Source organism: Propithecus coquereli, unplaced genomic scaffold, assembly GCF_000956105.1.
Source record: "Propithecus coquereli isolate 6110/MARCELLA unplaced genomic scaffold, Pcoq_1.0 Scaffold122, whole genome shotgun sequence".
Lineage (NCBI taxonomy): Eukaryota > Metazoa > Chordata > Mammalia > Primates > Indriidae > Propithecus > Propithecus coquereli.
The window spans coordinates 4,117,309-4,134,165 of NW_012136303.1; the positions used below are offsets into that span (position 1 = coordinate 4,117,309).

At 52.5% G+C, this 16,857-nt stretch overlaps 1 protein-coding gene across 1 annotated transcript; it reads right to left on the bottom strand.

Moving 5' to 3' along the window:
- Positions 1 to 458: 458 nt before the first annotated feature.
- Positions 459 to 16,157, bottom strand: CCM2L (cerebral cavernous malformation 2-like). The gene is made up of 9 exons (XM_012637741.1): positions 16,121 to 16,157; positions 12,911 to 13,078; positions 11,024 to 11,107; positions 10,745 to 10,928; positions 9,454 to 9,917; positions 6,238 to 6,373; positions 3,405 to 3,534; positions 2,688 to 2,826; positions 459 to 1,782 (listed from the first exon to the last, which is right to left on the bottom strand). Exons 1-8 carry the CDS (start codon positions 16,148 to 16,150, stop codon positions 2,724 to 2,726), a joined length of 1,299 nt encoding a protein of 432 aa, XP_012493195.1. The 5' UTR covers positions 16,151 to 16,157; the 3' UTR covers positions 459 to 1,782; positions 2,688 to 2,723.
- Between the last annotated feature and the right edge of the window lie 700 nt (positions 16,158 to 16,857).

A 16,857-nucleotide genomic window follows, 5' to 3' on the forward strand; every position in this document is an offset into this window, starting at 1 on the left:
GGATGGGGGAATAAAAGAAAACATCAGAAAGGCTTTACATGGACCAAGGATAATGGCATGATGGGATGATCACTTGCCACAAATGGAGTATTAATCATGGAACTCTCTGGACGTGAAGTCCTAATAATATTACCTGAAAATTGATAACAGTACCTATCTCATGGTAAGCACCATATGTCTGGCCATGGAAGGCTTTGCACAGTTTTACACATAAGTTTGAGCTCTTCTACGTGAGTTTCTGACCTCCTCCCTGGCCTTGTTCCTTTTGGCCTCCAAGTCTTTACTGCGATGGTGCCCAGGGCTGTGCCGATCCTGACCTCCCTACCTCTCCAACTCGCCGTCAGATTTGACTACCTTAGACCCACAGAGGGCTGTGGAGTCCTGGCTATTTCTCGTTTGGGCCTTGCACAGAGCCAGGCTGTAACTGAGCTTCAAAGGGCAAGTCCTGTTTCTTCTTCCCAAACAGAGCTACCTGAGGGTCTTCTTAACACCCTCTCCCCCAGTTCTCATCCCATCGCAGGCAAGACAGGAAAACCGAGTCAGAAAGTGTTCGATGTGGCAAGGAAAGTCACTTATTGAGCGCCTATCACGTGCTAAAGCCTGAACGAAGGTCTTGGCTTTCATTACTCCCCACGACACCCCCCTGGGTGGATGAGGAAACGGGGGGCCAGGACACTAACCAGGTAAGAGCTCCCGCTCTGTCTGGCTCCAAATCGAAGATCCCAAATCCAAATCGGGCTCCAGATCCAAGACCCGAACAAGCAAGTTGTTCAGGGTCTTAGGACTCCAAGTGAGACCCAGATCATCCACCTGAGTCAAACTTGAGGGGACGAAAACCTCTCCTCCGCACTGAGGAGGCAACTCCTGCTATCAGGGGAGGGGACACGCTGCGATTAGAGCCTTAAAAAGACCTTCTACACTGTTCAGTATGGTCTATTGGAGGTAATATAAGGAGAATCAGGAGATCCCCTCAAGTCCCTTCTCCTCTTTTTGAACCTCAGTTTCCCGCTCCGTAAAATAGGACCAACAGAAGCTTCTGGGTTCTGGAAATTCTTTTCTCAGTCGGCCAGCAGGTGGAGCCCACCCTTCATCCCTTCCGGAAAGCTGCGGAGGGAGCCTTGGGGAGGAGGGTGGGTCCTGGGGCCGAGCCCTCTGGGCTAGTGGGACAAAGTCGGATGCTGCCCAACTCCGGGCTGGCAGAGGGCCCTGCTGAGCCCCGGGCGACCGCCCCAGACTCGAGGGTCCGGCCTCGCCCACCCCCTGCAGGACGTCCTTGGTACTGCATGGACCAGGGCCCGAAAGCAGGGACAGCAACCCCGGGAGTGAAGACCCTGGCCAGGGTGTAAGGCGGGAGGCCTGTGGATGAGGGTCCCACAGGTGAGAGTGAGTGAGCGCCAGAGGCGGGCTACGGGGCCACCCCCTTCCACGCCCTCCGCACGGGCGGCGGCTACAGGTAGTTGTCTTCAGCAGCGTCACCCCCTCCCCGGGAGCCCTGGGACTCGTCATCGTCGTCGCCCTCGTTGTCGTTGTCGTCATCGTCGTCATCCGGGGCCAACGCCTCTATGTCGTGCGTGATGTCTGCCAGCAGCCGGTGGAAGGCCTGCGCCTCGGGCCGCTGCGCCGCGCCGTCGTAGCTGCGCACGGCCGACGCCGACGTGGAGCTCATGCTGCGCTTGATGCGGCCGAAGCTGTCGGTGAGGATGCCTCCCTCGCGGATGCCCACGCCCTCCAGGAAGCCCTCGAAGTAGCCGATGTCCTGGTCCGGGATGAAGGGCCGCATCCCTGCGGGTGAGGGCCAGGGTGGTGCTCCTCAGGTTCAGCCCCTTCCCCTCCCGCAGAGTCGCCCTCTCTGGAGATCTGAATTCGAGTCCCTGCTCTGCCGCGCACCGCCGTGTGGCCTTGCCCAAGTTCCTTAACTCTCTGAGCCAGCAAATAACCACACAACGCTCAGCACACAGTAAATGCTCGCTGCATGACAGCTTATTATTGTTACTAGTATTACGATTGTCACGGTCCCATTTATTCGTTTTGTCACCTTCATTAAATAACTACTCTCAGCCTCCCTTTTCTCACCTGTGAAACTGAGATAATTGCACCTGTTCTCCCCCTAGGAACTTAGCACGCACCGTGTGCTCCATAAACATTACTTTGCTTTTACTTCCATCCCTACTTACTAGCCAGGTGACTTTGCTACTTTGCTACTCTGAGCCTCAGTTTCCTTAACTGCAAAATGGGGACAAATTATAGCATCTACTTCCCAGAACTGGGGGCATTTAATGAGATAATGCTTGGCACAGGGTAACTGCCAAATACATGTTATTAGTATTATTACTGTTGTTAGCCTTGTTTACTAGCTGTGTGACCTTAGACAAGTTCCTTAGCCTCTCTGAGCCTCAGCTTCTTAATGGGATAAAATGAGAAGAATCGCTCCCTTTCCCAGCTTAGCTGTGACAGTGAAATGACTACACCAGTGCTTTGTTCTTCTTATCAGCTCTGTCTCCTGGCATTGTGACAAGTCCTTTCCCCTCTCTGCCCCTCGGGCTCCTCATCTGCCCGATGGATCTCATCATCTGGCCTTATCAGAGGCCGAAGGAGAAGAAGAAAACGTTCCTAGCCTGGTGCCCGACCGGGAATGGCATGGACCAAGTAGGGGCCTCAGCCAACCGCAGGGCGGGCAAGGGGCTCACCGAGGAGGAGGAACTTGCGCCGGTCCCCGTAGAGCTTCAGCAGGCCCGCGCAGTAGTCCTGGATGGGCAGCCCCAGCCGGTACTCTCGCAGCAGCACCGCGAACTGCTGGATCTCGGGGGGCCCCAGCTTACTCCGCAGCTGTGGGGGGACAACACTTGAGATCAATCCCAGGGAGCAACCCCACCCACCCGCTGCCTGAAAGACCCAGAGCCTTCTCTTAGGGCATGTGGGGCCCGGCCCTCCTCTGAAAGCCCTTCCATGGCCTGCTTGGCACATCCAGACCCCTTGGGCTGCACCTAAGAATGGGATGTGGACTCAAGCTGCCGCAGTTCAAATCCTGGCCCCTCACTGACCAGCTCTGTGATCTCGGGTAGGTGACAACCTCCCTGACCCTTGCTTTCCTCATCTTCAAAGTGAGGATAATGATGGTATCTCCCTCTTGGGGCTGTCGAAAGGATAAAAAGAAATGATGCACGAAAGGTGCTTGTAGCAGTGCCCGGTATACAGCAAGCACTCAATGAATGCAAGCTGACATTAGTTAGGGCCTTTCACAGGCTGGCCTCAGTTTACTCTCCTAACCTCATCCCCCGCCCTGACCTCTGAGATCTTCTGCCTTGGTTGTGCCCAGGACCACGCACAATCCCTGAAACACCCCCATGTTTCCTCCAGCCTCCAGGCCTGTGCGTGTGCTGTCCCCACCGCCTGCCCCAGCTCACCGTGACCATGTAATCCTGTAACTGCTCGAGGCCCAGGCCACTGTGGTCACTGCCGCTGCAGTGGGAGCCGTGGAAAGAGGGCGTGGACGTGCCGCTGTAACATGCTTCAAAAGTGTCCTGGGAGCCATTGCTGCAGGGACAGGGGAAAGGGGCTTTCACTCGCCTCCCTTTAGCTCCTCTCCCCAGGGCAGGCTGGAGATGGGAGGGCACAGCTACCGATGCTCTGAGGGCTCATCCTGGACCCCATTTTGGCCCCCAAGGCCTCACATGACCTGGCCTCTGCCACCTCTCAAGCCTTGTCCCTCACTGTGCTCACCCTTGCCCTCTATGCTCCAGCCACCTGCCTTCTCCTTTTCCCTCTGATCCTGCAAGCACCTCCTCACCTCTGGGCCTTTGCACATGCTGTTTCCCCTGCCTGGAGTGCCTCTCTTCCCCTACCTTTCGCTCAGCTAACTCTCATCATTGGATTTTAAATATCATCTCCTCAGGAAAGTGTTCCCTGACCCCACCAGCTGGCTTAGACCCTCTGTTAGACGTGCTCCCCCAGTCTGTAGTCTATGCGTAACACGCGAGGCCTTTCCAAGTTCCCCCACCAAACATCCTGTCCCTCGCACCCCCTGCTGCAGAACAGTGGCCTCCTACTGCTCCTCAAACCCACTAAGCTTTATCCTGTTCTGAATTCTTGCACTTGCTGTTCCCTCTACCTGGAACACTCTTCCCCTTTTTATCCTCCAGGCCTCGGTTCATGCATCACCTCTGAGAGGCCCACCTGACTCCCCAGATGACCTGGGGTCCCCCTCAGCCTCTCTCACAGCTCTCTGAGCTTCTCTTTAGTGCTTGATAACATTAATTATTATTACTATGAAATGATATTTCATCGCCTCCTGTGCTAGATTGTGCACCTGGAAAGACCAGAGACCTTGGTTTTCTTCATCTTTTGAGCATCTACTCTGTGCCAAGTAGAGGTCTTGCCCTCTGTCTTGTTTCCTGCTGTATCTGCTGCACACAGCACAGTGCCTGGCACATAGAAGGTACTCAATAAATATTGCCTAATAAAAAGTCAACCTTGGAGGCTGGGCACAGTGGCTCATGCCTGTAATCTCTTCCCTTATCTCTTACATATCATAGAGCAGGAGTTTGGGGCTTCATGGTCATTAGGGGTACAGGCTTCCCTTTTCCTACCCCACCCTCTTCAGGATTATACCCACAAGGAGCTGCAGCAGCTGAAGTCGGCGTCATAGGCGTAAGTCCCATCTGTGCGGCAGCTCTCACCTGGGACCAGCAGACAGAGGAACTTCAGAGGTGGCAAAGCAGGGACCAACATCCCCGGCTCCCTGAGGCCCCAACCTCAGCCTCGCCCTGGGGTCTAGTCCTGCCCCGCTGACCTTGGGCAACTCACCTCCCTTGCTTCTGGTTCTCAACTTCCCCAGCGTGGGGACAATACCGCCTTCCCCCCTACCTGGTGGGGGCCTTGGGAATAGCAGATGAAGGAACAGGTGAAGGAGTGTTTTGTAAACTGTGTGTGCTTGAGGCAAGACAAAAAAGAATTTTGTGATGGGAGGATGTCAAAATCTTCAGAGCAAAGAGGCACCAGTGACAGAGAACATGCTCTCTTCCTGATCCTGCTACCTCATTGATCCAGGTAGTGGCCTCGGCCTTCTGATCTCGGCCCACTCAGTGTCACTGCCTGGCCCTGACTTCCCAGGTGAGGCCAGGTCCTCATTATGTGTTCTCACAGCACAATCTGTGGTTACATGTTTGTTTGTGTCATTAATTAATCACTGTCAGCCAGCCTCGGTGATGCCTGCTTCGTGACGATAGGGCCACGTCTAGGGTTGCTGACCTGTATGTCCTGGTGATTAGTACTGCATCTCTCATCGTAGGTGCTCAGTAAATACTCATCGAGTGAATGAATTTGTTGAACTATCTGTTGAGTCATCTCATTTATTTGCCCATCATCCTTGTGAGAGTCGATGAACTATCCCAGCTTCCCAACAAGCACAGTTCCCACAGACGGGCAGGCCTTCGGAAGAAACAGAGCCAGCACTCTGTGGCTGCAGCCGGGACACAGGGACCACACTGCAGGGGACTGCGGCTGAGGGAATGCACCTACTGGCCTTGAAGGCAGAGTGCGGAGTGGGGCTGTTGCAGAGAGAAGCTTTAGAATCGGACAGACCTGGGTTTGAATCCCTACTCTGCCACTTACCAGCTATGTGACCTTGAGCATTTATTGACTACTCTGAGCCTTAACATCTTCATCTGTGAAACTGGAATCATAAGGCCTCAGAGAGTTCTTTCATCCACTCAAAAATACTTCCCAAGCATCTGTGATGTACCCAATCCCATGCTAGGCACAGGGGATACAGTGACAAACAGGTTGCTACGAGGATTAAGACATGGCACATTGGTACTGTGCTTGGCACACAATCGGTGCTCAATGAATGCCTCTGTTAGTCTCATTCTCATTCTAGCTCTTGATTGCATCCAATAACCCGTCTGGAAATCTTGGTGTTGACCTAGGGTCCCAGTGGGGCTGGATGCACAGTAAGTAGACGATGCATGTGCCTCAGTTTCTGCAAAGCAAGGACATAAAAACAAATGGGAGGGAGTTCAGCTCCGAGGGGGCTCATTCTGAATTTGGCAACCCAGACATCCTTGAAGGAGCTAAGTTTGAGGTCATCATGAAAACTGACATTTTATTTAACCTACACGGTAATTGTGGTAGGGATCAGGGCTCCTAAAGGCCTTCATTAGCCCCGAGTCCTGGGGCATCCTCCTTCCCCTGGCCTTTTAGGATATTCCACAAGAGGGGAGGCCAGGAGTGGTTACTCACTGCGGCTGCAGAGCCATGGCCGTTCGGGTGTAGACGTGTAGTGGTAGCCAGCCCGATCTACGCACTCAATGCTCTGGTCCCCATAGATGATCTGGAAGACCTGGCAGATCAGTGCGCAGGACTCCTCAGCAGCATCCTGGCCCGGGGAGAGAGAGAGCTCAGGTCCTCACCAATGACCAGGATATGCCCTGCTTCCTAACACACAGTGTAAAGAGGCTCACAGAAACGCACATATACGGACCCTTTTAAATTGATTTTGAGAACATTTTTCATCAAAATTTTATGGCTACTCTCTGGTCTTGGAACCCCTTTATAGAATCCAGCAACAACTCTGACTCCTGTGCCATGAAAAATACATCCCAAATTTCTAGAGGATTCATGAGCATTCCTGAAGCTTACCTAAAATAAGCCCAAATTTAGTTTAATGTATAGGTATGGAAGCTGAGGCTCAGAGACGGAAAGTGATTAGCCAGGATTAGAATCCAGTTCTCCTATATCTAGTAGGAGGAGAAATAATTAAATGTATCAAAATTTTAGGCTCAACTACCATATTTAGATATGAGCTTCCTGGCATCCAGTGCAAAAATGGAAGCAGGATAAATACATAAACTTCAGTCTCTGGTAGAAGGAAAGAGTTTAAGTTCTTGGGTGAATTGTTTTTGAGATTGCAAATTTGAAGAGGAATGTTTAATTTACCTCTTTATGTCTTTAAGCAAGACACATAGACAATAACTGATGAAGAGACCATCTTCATGAAGCTGTTCCTATTCTGTGTCTCTAAAAAAGCTCAAGGTATAAATTAAAATCTAACTCAAGATAGGCATTTTGGGATAGTAGGGGTGCACTAATCATTAAACCAGAATTGATCCTTACAATAACCCTACAAAATGGACAAGGAAGAGATGATCCTTATTTTATAGTTAAAGACACTGAGGTTTAGAGTGGCTAAGTGACTTGCACAGGCTCACACAGCAGGTTCATGCCCTTAGTTAGCACCCAAGTTTTTCGTCTCTAACTCCTATACCCTCCTCAGGACCAGGATGTCTCAGATAGGAGGTTAGAGGCTCAGACATGCCTGGAAAGCAACTCTTATTTACTCATTCAACAACTTCTCATTTATTCCTGTTGCATGGCAGGTGCTGGGCCGGGATCTGTACCCCAAAGCTCTCACAGTCCAGGGGATGAACAGGGCACACTGTTGCATTTGTATAGAATCTGTTTCCAGGCTCTTCACGCTGCTAACGCCTTGCTCTCCTTCACATTTCAGTTTAAATGGCACAAACTCACTTTCCCTATTGAAATGGATCTCCTCCCCCGTCCTCCATCACTGCAACCTGCTTGTTTTCTTCTAGGTCCCCACGGCAAGGTATAATGATATAATTTGCATTAGCTCATCCACTCATTCAACAGATACTTATCGAACACCTGTTACATGCCAGGTACTAGGTGCTAGCACCTGTTCTAGGTGCTGGGGGTGCCACAGTGAACCATCCAGAACACACAGGCCTCTTGCACTCTACAAGGTCAGTCTGGTGGGAGTGGAGTGAATAAAAGGGAAGAGTAGAAGGAATGAGGTGGAGAGGAAATGGGCGTGGTAGCTGGAGGTGGCCTTGTAAACAACTGTCAGGATGGTAGCTTTCACTCTAAGTGAAAAGGGGAGCTTTGGAAGATTTGGAGCAGTGACAGGATGTGACTTGTGTGTTAACAGGAATACTCTGACTGCCTGGGGGAACAGATTGTATGCAAGGGGTGAACCAGTGAGGGGGTGACTCCATGATCGAGATGAGAGAATGGGGCACAGACCTGGGTGGGGACAGTGGAGGGTGGAGAGAAGTAAGAGGATTTATTGATGGAATGGATATGGGTCGGGGGAGGTGAAAGAAGGAGAGAGAAAGGGAGAGGGAAAGAGAGAGATGGAAAGGGGTGGGGAGCCAAGAATCACTGCAACGTAAGGATGGAGCTGACATTAACAGAGACGGGAAACCGAGGGAGGAGCAGGTGTAGGGGGGAAGACTGGGGCTCAGCTTTCAATGTGTTAGGTTTGAAATGCGTGGTAGACCTTCCAATGGAGAGGCTGAGTAGAGATCTGGTGAGAGATGAAATTTGGGGAGTTCTCAGGGTCTTAAAAGCCATGAGACTAGAGGTCACCTAGAAACGAGTAGATAAAGGAGGGAAGGGGACCAAGGACTAAGCCTGGACTCTCCAACTTTCAGAGTCTGGAGAGAAGAGGAGGAACCAGCTTCTGAGGAGGAGCCAGAGAGGTAGGAGGATATGGAGCCGGAAGCAGAGTGAGAAAGTGTTTCAAGGGCAGGGAGACAGCTACAGTGTCTGAGTTTACTGGTTATCATCCGTCTCTCTCTCTAGACAGGCACCATACCTAATTTGTTCGCCACTGTTTATATACAGAGGGAGTTGGTGGCCTGGGGTCAGAGGAAAAGCTTAGAAGGCTCAGAGCTTGCAGGTGTCTGCTAGACTGTGAGCTCCATAAGGGAGGACACCAAATGTATTGTTTCACCTCTGTATCCAGAGCACTTAGCCCAATGCCTAGCACTCAATGAACACGGTCAAATGAATAAAAGCAAGGGTGATATGGAAGAGGGGGGAGGGGAGGAGAGGCAAGAATGGCAGGAAGGCTTCTATCTTGGGTGACCACCTTAGTTACCAAGAATACCAGCTCTGACCTTCGTGGGTTCAAATCTTAAAAGTGTTACCTGCTTCCTGTGTGACCTTGTCCACCTTACTTAACCTTTGGATCTCAGTTTCCTTCTCTGTAGAATTGGGATACAATAGTTGTACTATTCGCCTCTAGGGGTTGCTGTGAGAGTGAAATGAATTGATGCGGTCCGTGTCTGGCATGAGTTGGCACTCAGTTCATGCTGGTGATTAATATGCTCTGATTGTCACTGTGGTGGTGCTAACATTGACAACATTGGAGAAGGAGCAGGGCTGGAGGAGGGGTTAGGTCTAGCATGTTTGGGCTATTTTGAGTTTTCGCCCCACTGGGGGAGTCAGGGGAAGATGTCCTGGAGGTGTCCGGGGCTGGAGGTTAGAAGGCGTTAAGGCGTCAAAGGGAAGACTGGGTGGACCCTAAGGAAGGAGAAGGGAAAAGGCCGGGGCAGATCCAGGAACCTCGCGAATGGGGCGGGACCGGGCGGGAGAGACAGAAGCAGCGTCCCCGAGACAGGACATTGGAGCGCGGGGTGCCCTCGGGCTCACCCTGTTGGCCACAGCCAGGATGACCAGGTTGCAGTAGGCATCCGGGCTGGGGTCCTGCGGGTCGAGCGGGTTGGGGCCCGGGTGGCGCCGCTCCCAGCTGCCGCCGCCGCCGCCGCCCGCCTGCCTCCGCTCCCAGCTGCCGCCCGGCTTGCCCGCGCCGCCGCCGCCGCCGCCGTGCCGCCGCTCCCAGCTGCCGCTGAACGTCTGCCGGCGCTCCCAGCTGCCCGACGCCCGCGCCCCCGCGCGCTGGCGCTCCAGGCTGCCGCCGCCGCCGCCTCCGCCCGCTGCCCGGGCCTCGGCGCCCCCGCCCCACGCCATGCGCCAGTCCAGGCTGCAGATGGTGTGGCGCCGCTCCGTGGTGCCCACCCGCCGCTTCTCGGGCGCCGCGCCTGGCGGGCCGGGGTCTCGCCCCGCGCCCCCAGGGCTGGCGTCCACGCCAGCCGGCACCGGGTCCACGCCCAGACCTACGGGAGTCCGGGGGGCCATCAGCCACAGAAGATCCGGGCTGAGACCCCTACCGAGGCCATCTGGAGGACCAGACCCCGCCTCTCTTGGGTCCCGCCGCCCCTGGCCTCAGGGCCCCCAGCTGGCTTCAAAGTAGTGCGGCTACCCCCGCCCCACTCCGCGTCCACACTTTCGGCTCCCCTCCCGACCTCAGTCTCCGCCCCTACTTTTGATTCCACCCCTGGCCTCGGTGTGGCCGGCGGTTTCCGACCTCCTCGACCCACTGCCTAGCTCCTCGCCTCACACCTGCTCTCCGACCGGAAGGTGGTGGTCAGGCTGTCCCCTCCCTCTGTAGCCTTAACTCGGACCCTGTCCCAGGTTTCAGGGGCGCCAAACCTTGGATTCCGACTCCTCCCCGACCCCGTCCTCAGCCCCGCCCCTACCTTGGCGTGTCTGACTCCTCCCACCAGTAGCTCCGCCCCCGAGCGTATGGTCACGCCCCCAAACCAGACTCCGCCCCTAGCCCGAGGGTCCACCTAGCCTCTAAGCCGGGTGGTGACTTTGGGCCTCAGGTTCCCGGCTTCTCCATCTTCCCGCGCTCCGCCACCTGCCCTCAGAATGGTGGGTCAGGCCTCCTACCCTTCAGCCTCAACCCCGGGCTCCGTCTTCTTGCATATGGCATCTTCGGCCAGTCCCTGGTCTCAGGGTAGTGCGGCCAGGCCTTTCCCACCGCCCCTCACCCAGCCTCAGGCCCCGCCCCTGCCACAGGCCACGCCCATTCTCCAGACTAGACGTTGGACCCTTTTCTCTTCCCCTGGCCGCTCCCGGCCGCCCTCGCCAGCTGTACCGGTCTTAAGTACTAGCAGGTGCAGCGCGTCGTCCTGCAGGTAGGAGGCCGCGGCGATTTCGTGAGTGGGGATACGCAGGATGAGCTCCTCGTTGTCCCGCCAGGTGAGCAGCAGACAGCGGGCAGACAGGCTCAGGATGCTGTCCTGCTCCGCCGTGGTCTTCAGCGGCAGCTCCTTCAGCTGCTGCAGGGAGATTCGGATCTCCTTAGTCCCCGGCCCGTGGGTAGGAGAAGGAGAAGAGGACGAGACCCTGCCCTCCTCCCTCCCCAGAGCCTTACCCTGGCCGTGTCCAGCAGCTGCAGGAGCTCGTCCCGACTGGAGGGGTTCAGTGAGGAAGTCACCCAGGTGAGGTGGCCCAAGAACTGGACGGGAAACCAGGAGGGACAAGGGCACAGAGAGGTCACTCTGAACCCCTGGAGGACCCTGGCCTCCTCACTGACGCGGTGCAGATAAATTAAGATAGAAATATCTGAATTAATAATAATCTGATCGTAACTTTTATTGACTCCATAATAGAAGCCAAGCACCCGGTTCTGAGCGCTTTCTATGTAGTCACTCATTCATCCTCGCTTTAAGGATAAAAAACTTGCCCAGAATTATATAGCTAAAAGGGTAAAACTGGACTCCACCTGCCAGAGCCCACACTCTCAACTGCTAGCTTATATTACCTTAACAAATAGTCATTTAGCTATAAGATTCCATAGGGAAGCAAAAGTTGTAATAGCTTGAAAGAACTGACCACCTGTGAATTTCCTCTGGACTGAGTGGCTCTCTCTGCCCCAAGTATCATTGTCAAACTGATTGCAAATCACTTGCCCTCTTTATGGTCTTGTTGCAGAAGTCAAATGGAAGTATGTTATGTCTAATTAGTAGATCACTTTGTCAGAAAAATAATGCTCTAAATCAACAATTTTTTTCATTCATTCCTACTTATAGCCTAATGTTATCACTTCACTTAAATGTTATTCAATATAAGAATGAACTTTTCCCATTATTTTTAGTTGTATTCTTCTAGGTGAACTCCACCAATCGAACCTTTTCTTTTTATTCTCTATGAAATTTCAGTCCCCAATTTTTAAGTGGACTTATTTGTTAGCTTTTCCCTCTGTATAGGATTGCCAGATAAAATATAGGATACTAGTTAAATCTGAATTTCAGATAAACAACAAAATTTTTAAAAAGTTTTTTAGTACTTTTAGTCCCCTGAAATATTTGAGACATACTTATGTTAAGAAAGTACTCATTACTTACCTGAAATTCAAATTTAGGTGGCTTGTTGTTTGCTAAATCTGATAACACTTCCCCCATCATCTTTCTGAGCTAAATGAGGATCCCTGGCTGCTCCTTCATGGTGTTCATGAAATAGAAGGAAAGCTCTCGAATGGTCAAAGTTCTCTGTGGTTTGCTGTTAACCTGCATACTGTCCGAGTAACAACAAGGTCACTGCGGTAAAATCTCTAGGGAAGTGTGAAAGTTGTCGGAATCAAAATGGAGTCACTTGTGTTTTAAAAAAACCTGGCAAATAGAGCCAGGGAAGGCCACGAAGCAAGAATTCTCATGCACTAATGACTGATGATAAGAACTATCACAACAAACTGCGAAAACCACAACTTTGCACAGAGGCCATCACAACCTTACGCACACAAAAATGCTTCTGCAAGGACATCTGCCCAGCAACTGCCTGTCCAGCCTGGAACTGGTACCACCCTTGTTATTGATCCTATAGCCAAGGATAGTTATCTCAAAATGATTAGGCAGTCCTCCTCACTTTTCCTTTAAAAGCCTTTGCCTTCCTTTATTTCCCTGAACAATTATTCCCCAATAAACATTTTCTTTTTGAGAGTGTCCCTCTCTGTTTGTTATTTGGGTTGACAGAAGGTAGGGCTTTGCGGTGCACAGAATGCTCTCCCATCCACTCTCCCCTGGCGGGAGGTGTTGAGCCCCTTGCTGAGATGGGAACACTGAGGCTCAGCGGCTGGAGGTCACTTGCTGCCCGTACACAGCATAAGGAGGGGCGAGGATGACATGAACCCAGGCCTCATTCCTATGAGCCACAACTTCCCCTGAGTGAGACAGGGCTGGCCAGGGGTTGGCCTCACCTCCAGGAGAGGTGAGGTCTCTCCTCAGCCCAAGATTGTCCCCTCCCTTCCTCATCCCACACGCACCTTGACCTCCTTCTCCAGATAGTCACACAGCAGAATCTGGGGGTCGATGAGGTAGTCAGGGGGATACAGGGGCATCGAGTGCAGGGGCCGGCGGCTCACACTGCTCCTAAAGGCTGCCCGGCGCCCGGCCTTGGGGAACACCAGCCTTCTGATGGGGGATACAAAGCCCTGGGGGAGGACAGGGGAATGACAGTCGTGAGCACTTACCATGCCCGCTTTTACTTATATTACTTAATTTCGTTCTCTCAAATATTCTGCAGAAGGGGTACCTCTGTGATTCCCATTTTATGGATGGAGAAACTAAGCCCCCGAGAGGGAACTCGCTGACAGGTAGTAGTGGTGCAACCAGTAGTTCACCTTGAGCAGCATGGGCCCCAAACCTCCATTCTAAACACCCAGGTGAGTATAGCCCCTCCAACCAGGTTTAAGGAATGGGCCTAGGTTGGGGTGAATACAGAAAAATATTAGGATTCAGTGTGGCTGAGTGGTGGGTGCACAGGTATTTGTTAGGCTACTCTCTGTGCTTTCCTAAAAGTTAGAAATAATTAATAAGTAAATTTAAGTATAATCCAGGGGCATCTGCATAAAAATGGCCTGGATCAAAGTTAAAGTTGCAAATTCTAGGGCCCTAGCCTAAACCAATAAATCTAAATCTCAAAAGAAAGATTGAGACCACTCTAGAGCAACAGCTCTCAACATGTGGCTCCTGAACCAGCACCAGCAGCATCACCACCTGGGAATGGAGAGAAATGCAGATTCCTGGGCTCCATCCCAGACCGGCTGAATCAGAGACTCTGGAAGTGGGGCTGAGCAGGAGGGTTTAACAAGCCCTCCGGGTGATTCTGACGCATGCTCACGTGTGAGAACCATGCTTCAGAGCCATCGCTCCCAATGCTGGGTATACTTTAGAACTACCTGGGAGTTTCTAAAACTTCAGATGTCCAGGCTATACCCCAGAACAATTGAATCAGAAATTCTGGGACTGGGACCCAGGCATCAAGATTTTTAAAGCCTCCTTAGAGCTGAGCGTGGTGACGCACACCTGTAGTCCCAGCTCCTTGGGAAGCTGAGGCAGGACGATCACTTGAGCCCAGGAGTTCAAGGTTATAGTGAGCTATGATTGGGACACTGCCCTCCAGCCTGGGCGACAGAACAAGACCCTGTCTCTTAAAAAAGGCTCCTTAGGTAATTTCAAAAGGGAGCTCAGCTGAAAACCACTGTGTAGAATGTGTGGCCTGATTATTTAACTCTTGCAGCATGACAAGACAAATGTGAGCAAAACAAAACTACCCCACTGCCCTCGCCTTCTAGTTTGGGTAAGCAGACAGTACACAAGTCCACAAAAGCTCGCGATCATTCACTCATTTATTCATTCAGTAAACGTTTATTCATACCTATGTGGCTGGGCCCTGTGCTGGGTGCTGCGGATTCAGTGGAGACCGGGACCCCATCCTTGCCTCCAGGGTTTGTGATAAATGACCTAAACTAGCGAGTCACAAACTTTACTGCGTTTTCCATGAGTTCCGATTCAGTAGGTCCGAATTAGGGCCTGAGATTCGGCATTTCTAACGAGCTCCCAGCTGGTGCTGGTGCTACCGGTCTGCGCACCACACTCTGAGTAGCCAGGATCTAAAAACCAGGGGTTCTCAAAGTGTGGTCCCCACAGCCAGCAGCATCAGCATCACCTGGCACGTGGGCTGGGGGGGAGGGTTATTAGAAATGCAAATTCTTGAGTTTGATCCGAGACCTGTTGGCTTAGAAACTGGGGGTGAGACCCAATAATCTGCATTTTAACAAGCCCTCCGGGTGATTTCTGATACACACTCAGCTCGTTTTAGATCCGGTGTCGTGGAGCCTGGATAAAAGCTCCGAGAAATGAAAGAACACTGTCCGGGAGAAGGCATGCTGAGCAGAGGGCACGGTGTGTGCAAAATCCTGGTGGCTTCAAAGGCTGGTGAGGGTGACTCTGGAGAAGCTGTGTGCTGTCTGTCGTGGCTGAGTTACGAGATGAGGCTTAAATGAGGGCTGCGGAGCTGGGACTTTGTCTTGCATGTGTGAGTGTGTGTGAACATTTTGTCTGTGGCCCTACCCTCCTCTCCAGCCTCATCCCCCTCCCTCTCGCCCCCAGCTGCACAGCCATCTTCCAGTCCTTTCTACTTGCTACATTCCTTCCCCCCGTTTGCACATGCTGTTCCTCTGCCACAAACACGCTTCCCTACACCCTGTCCTTCCACTCATCCATCAGCTCCCAACTCAAACTGACCAGTATAGGGCTGGACACTCTAATAGTCTGTCTTCCAGTACTGAGTATGGGGCCTTTTATGCAATTTTACAACGCAATTATTATTTATTGCCTTTTTTAAAAAAAGTAATAGTTGCTTCCCCCACTAAACTGTGTTGTCCAGGGAGGGTACAGGGACCTTGCCTGACTTTGCTCACCACTGCGTCATCCCTAGCACCAGGCACGCAGTAGGTGCTCAATAAGTGTCTATTGAAAGGATGAACAAAGGGAGAGCATGCACATGCATGCAGGTGTGTCTTGGCTCCCTTCTGAGCCCTTCATGATTCATGTGGGCACCTTTTAGAACAGCCCCTACCCAGATTTTTTCGGGGAAGAAGGATATGTGGGGATGGGGGTGGGGTGGAAGTTGGAATCTGAGCAGCTCCCCGAACCCCAAAGACAACCGGTAAGATATCCAGAGAAGCACACTAGAAAATGTGGGGGTGGAGGGGGGCGGGGAATGATCCCGGGCTGAGGCCCTTATGTAAAGATAGGGAGGGGGCAGGGGAACAGGTGGGAGGGACTCAAGCCTGCATAGGCAACCTCCTAGCACACAATTGTCCTGTCTGTGGCTGTGGGGAGCAGGGGGAGGGTCTGCTGGGTGTCTGTCTGTTCCTCCGTCTGAGAAGCCGCAGGAGGGGGACACCAGGGCAGCAGGTTGGAGTATCTCCAAACTGACTCTGTCCGGCCAGTTTCGGGGAGGGTCCCTGTCTGTCCATTCCAGGGATGGCAGAGGCCACTGAGAGTGGAGAAGCAGGTAAGGGAGTTTAGAGCCCAAATGTCTGGCTGCCCAAGAGTGGGAAGGAAGGTCCTTCCAAATAAGAAGAAAGGCCCCGCTTATGCCACTTGCTGCCCCCACCCCCAGCCTGTGCCCTCCCCAACTTCGGGGACATTTCCCTACCCTGTGTCCCTCCCGACCTCCCACCTACCTTCTTCCCTTTCTTGACTTCATATTCCATGGTGAAGCGTCCCCTCTGCTCCTGCCACCCTCCTGGCCACCCTCTCCACCCCCCCGACCCCAGTTCCTTTGTTCTTTTTCCTGCCTGGTCGGAAACTCCACCAGCCCTGGAGTTCCTGCCCCTCCCATCTGATGGGGGTGGTGGTGGTGGAGGACGGAGCCTTGGGCCCCTACAGCTGAAAGGTGGGAGCCCAGGCAGAACAACCGACCTGGGGAGAAATGCTCAAGGCCTCCAGCCAGAAGGCCTGCTGCTGAGGGGATTTGGGAGCTGGGTGAGGCTGGGGAAGGGCCCCCTCATATTCGGAGTCATTAATTTGGAAAATTCCAAGTTCCAGCCCCACTTCTGCCACTGACCTTGCTGGGTGACCTTGTCAAGGCAAGGCAGTTCCCCCTTTCAGACCCTGTTTCCCGCTGTCCTCTATAAAGTGGGAGTAAACATTGCCTCCCTCCCCGGGCTGCTGTGGTGAGAAATGAATACAAAAGTGGGTGAAAGGTGCTTCATAAACTATAGAGTACTGTGTCTAAGCAAGCTATGATTATAAAAAATTAATCATTACTATTAAGGGAGGCAGTATGCATGGGCTTTGGAGACAGGCTGCCTGAGTTTGAGTCCTGGCTTTGCCACTTACTAGGGTTATGACCTTAGGGGAATTCCTTAATCACCTATGCCTAGATTTTCTCATCTATAAAATAGGCATAATACTAGTT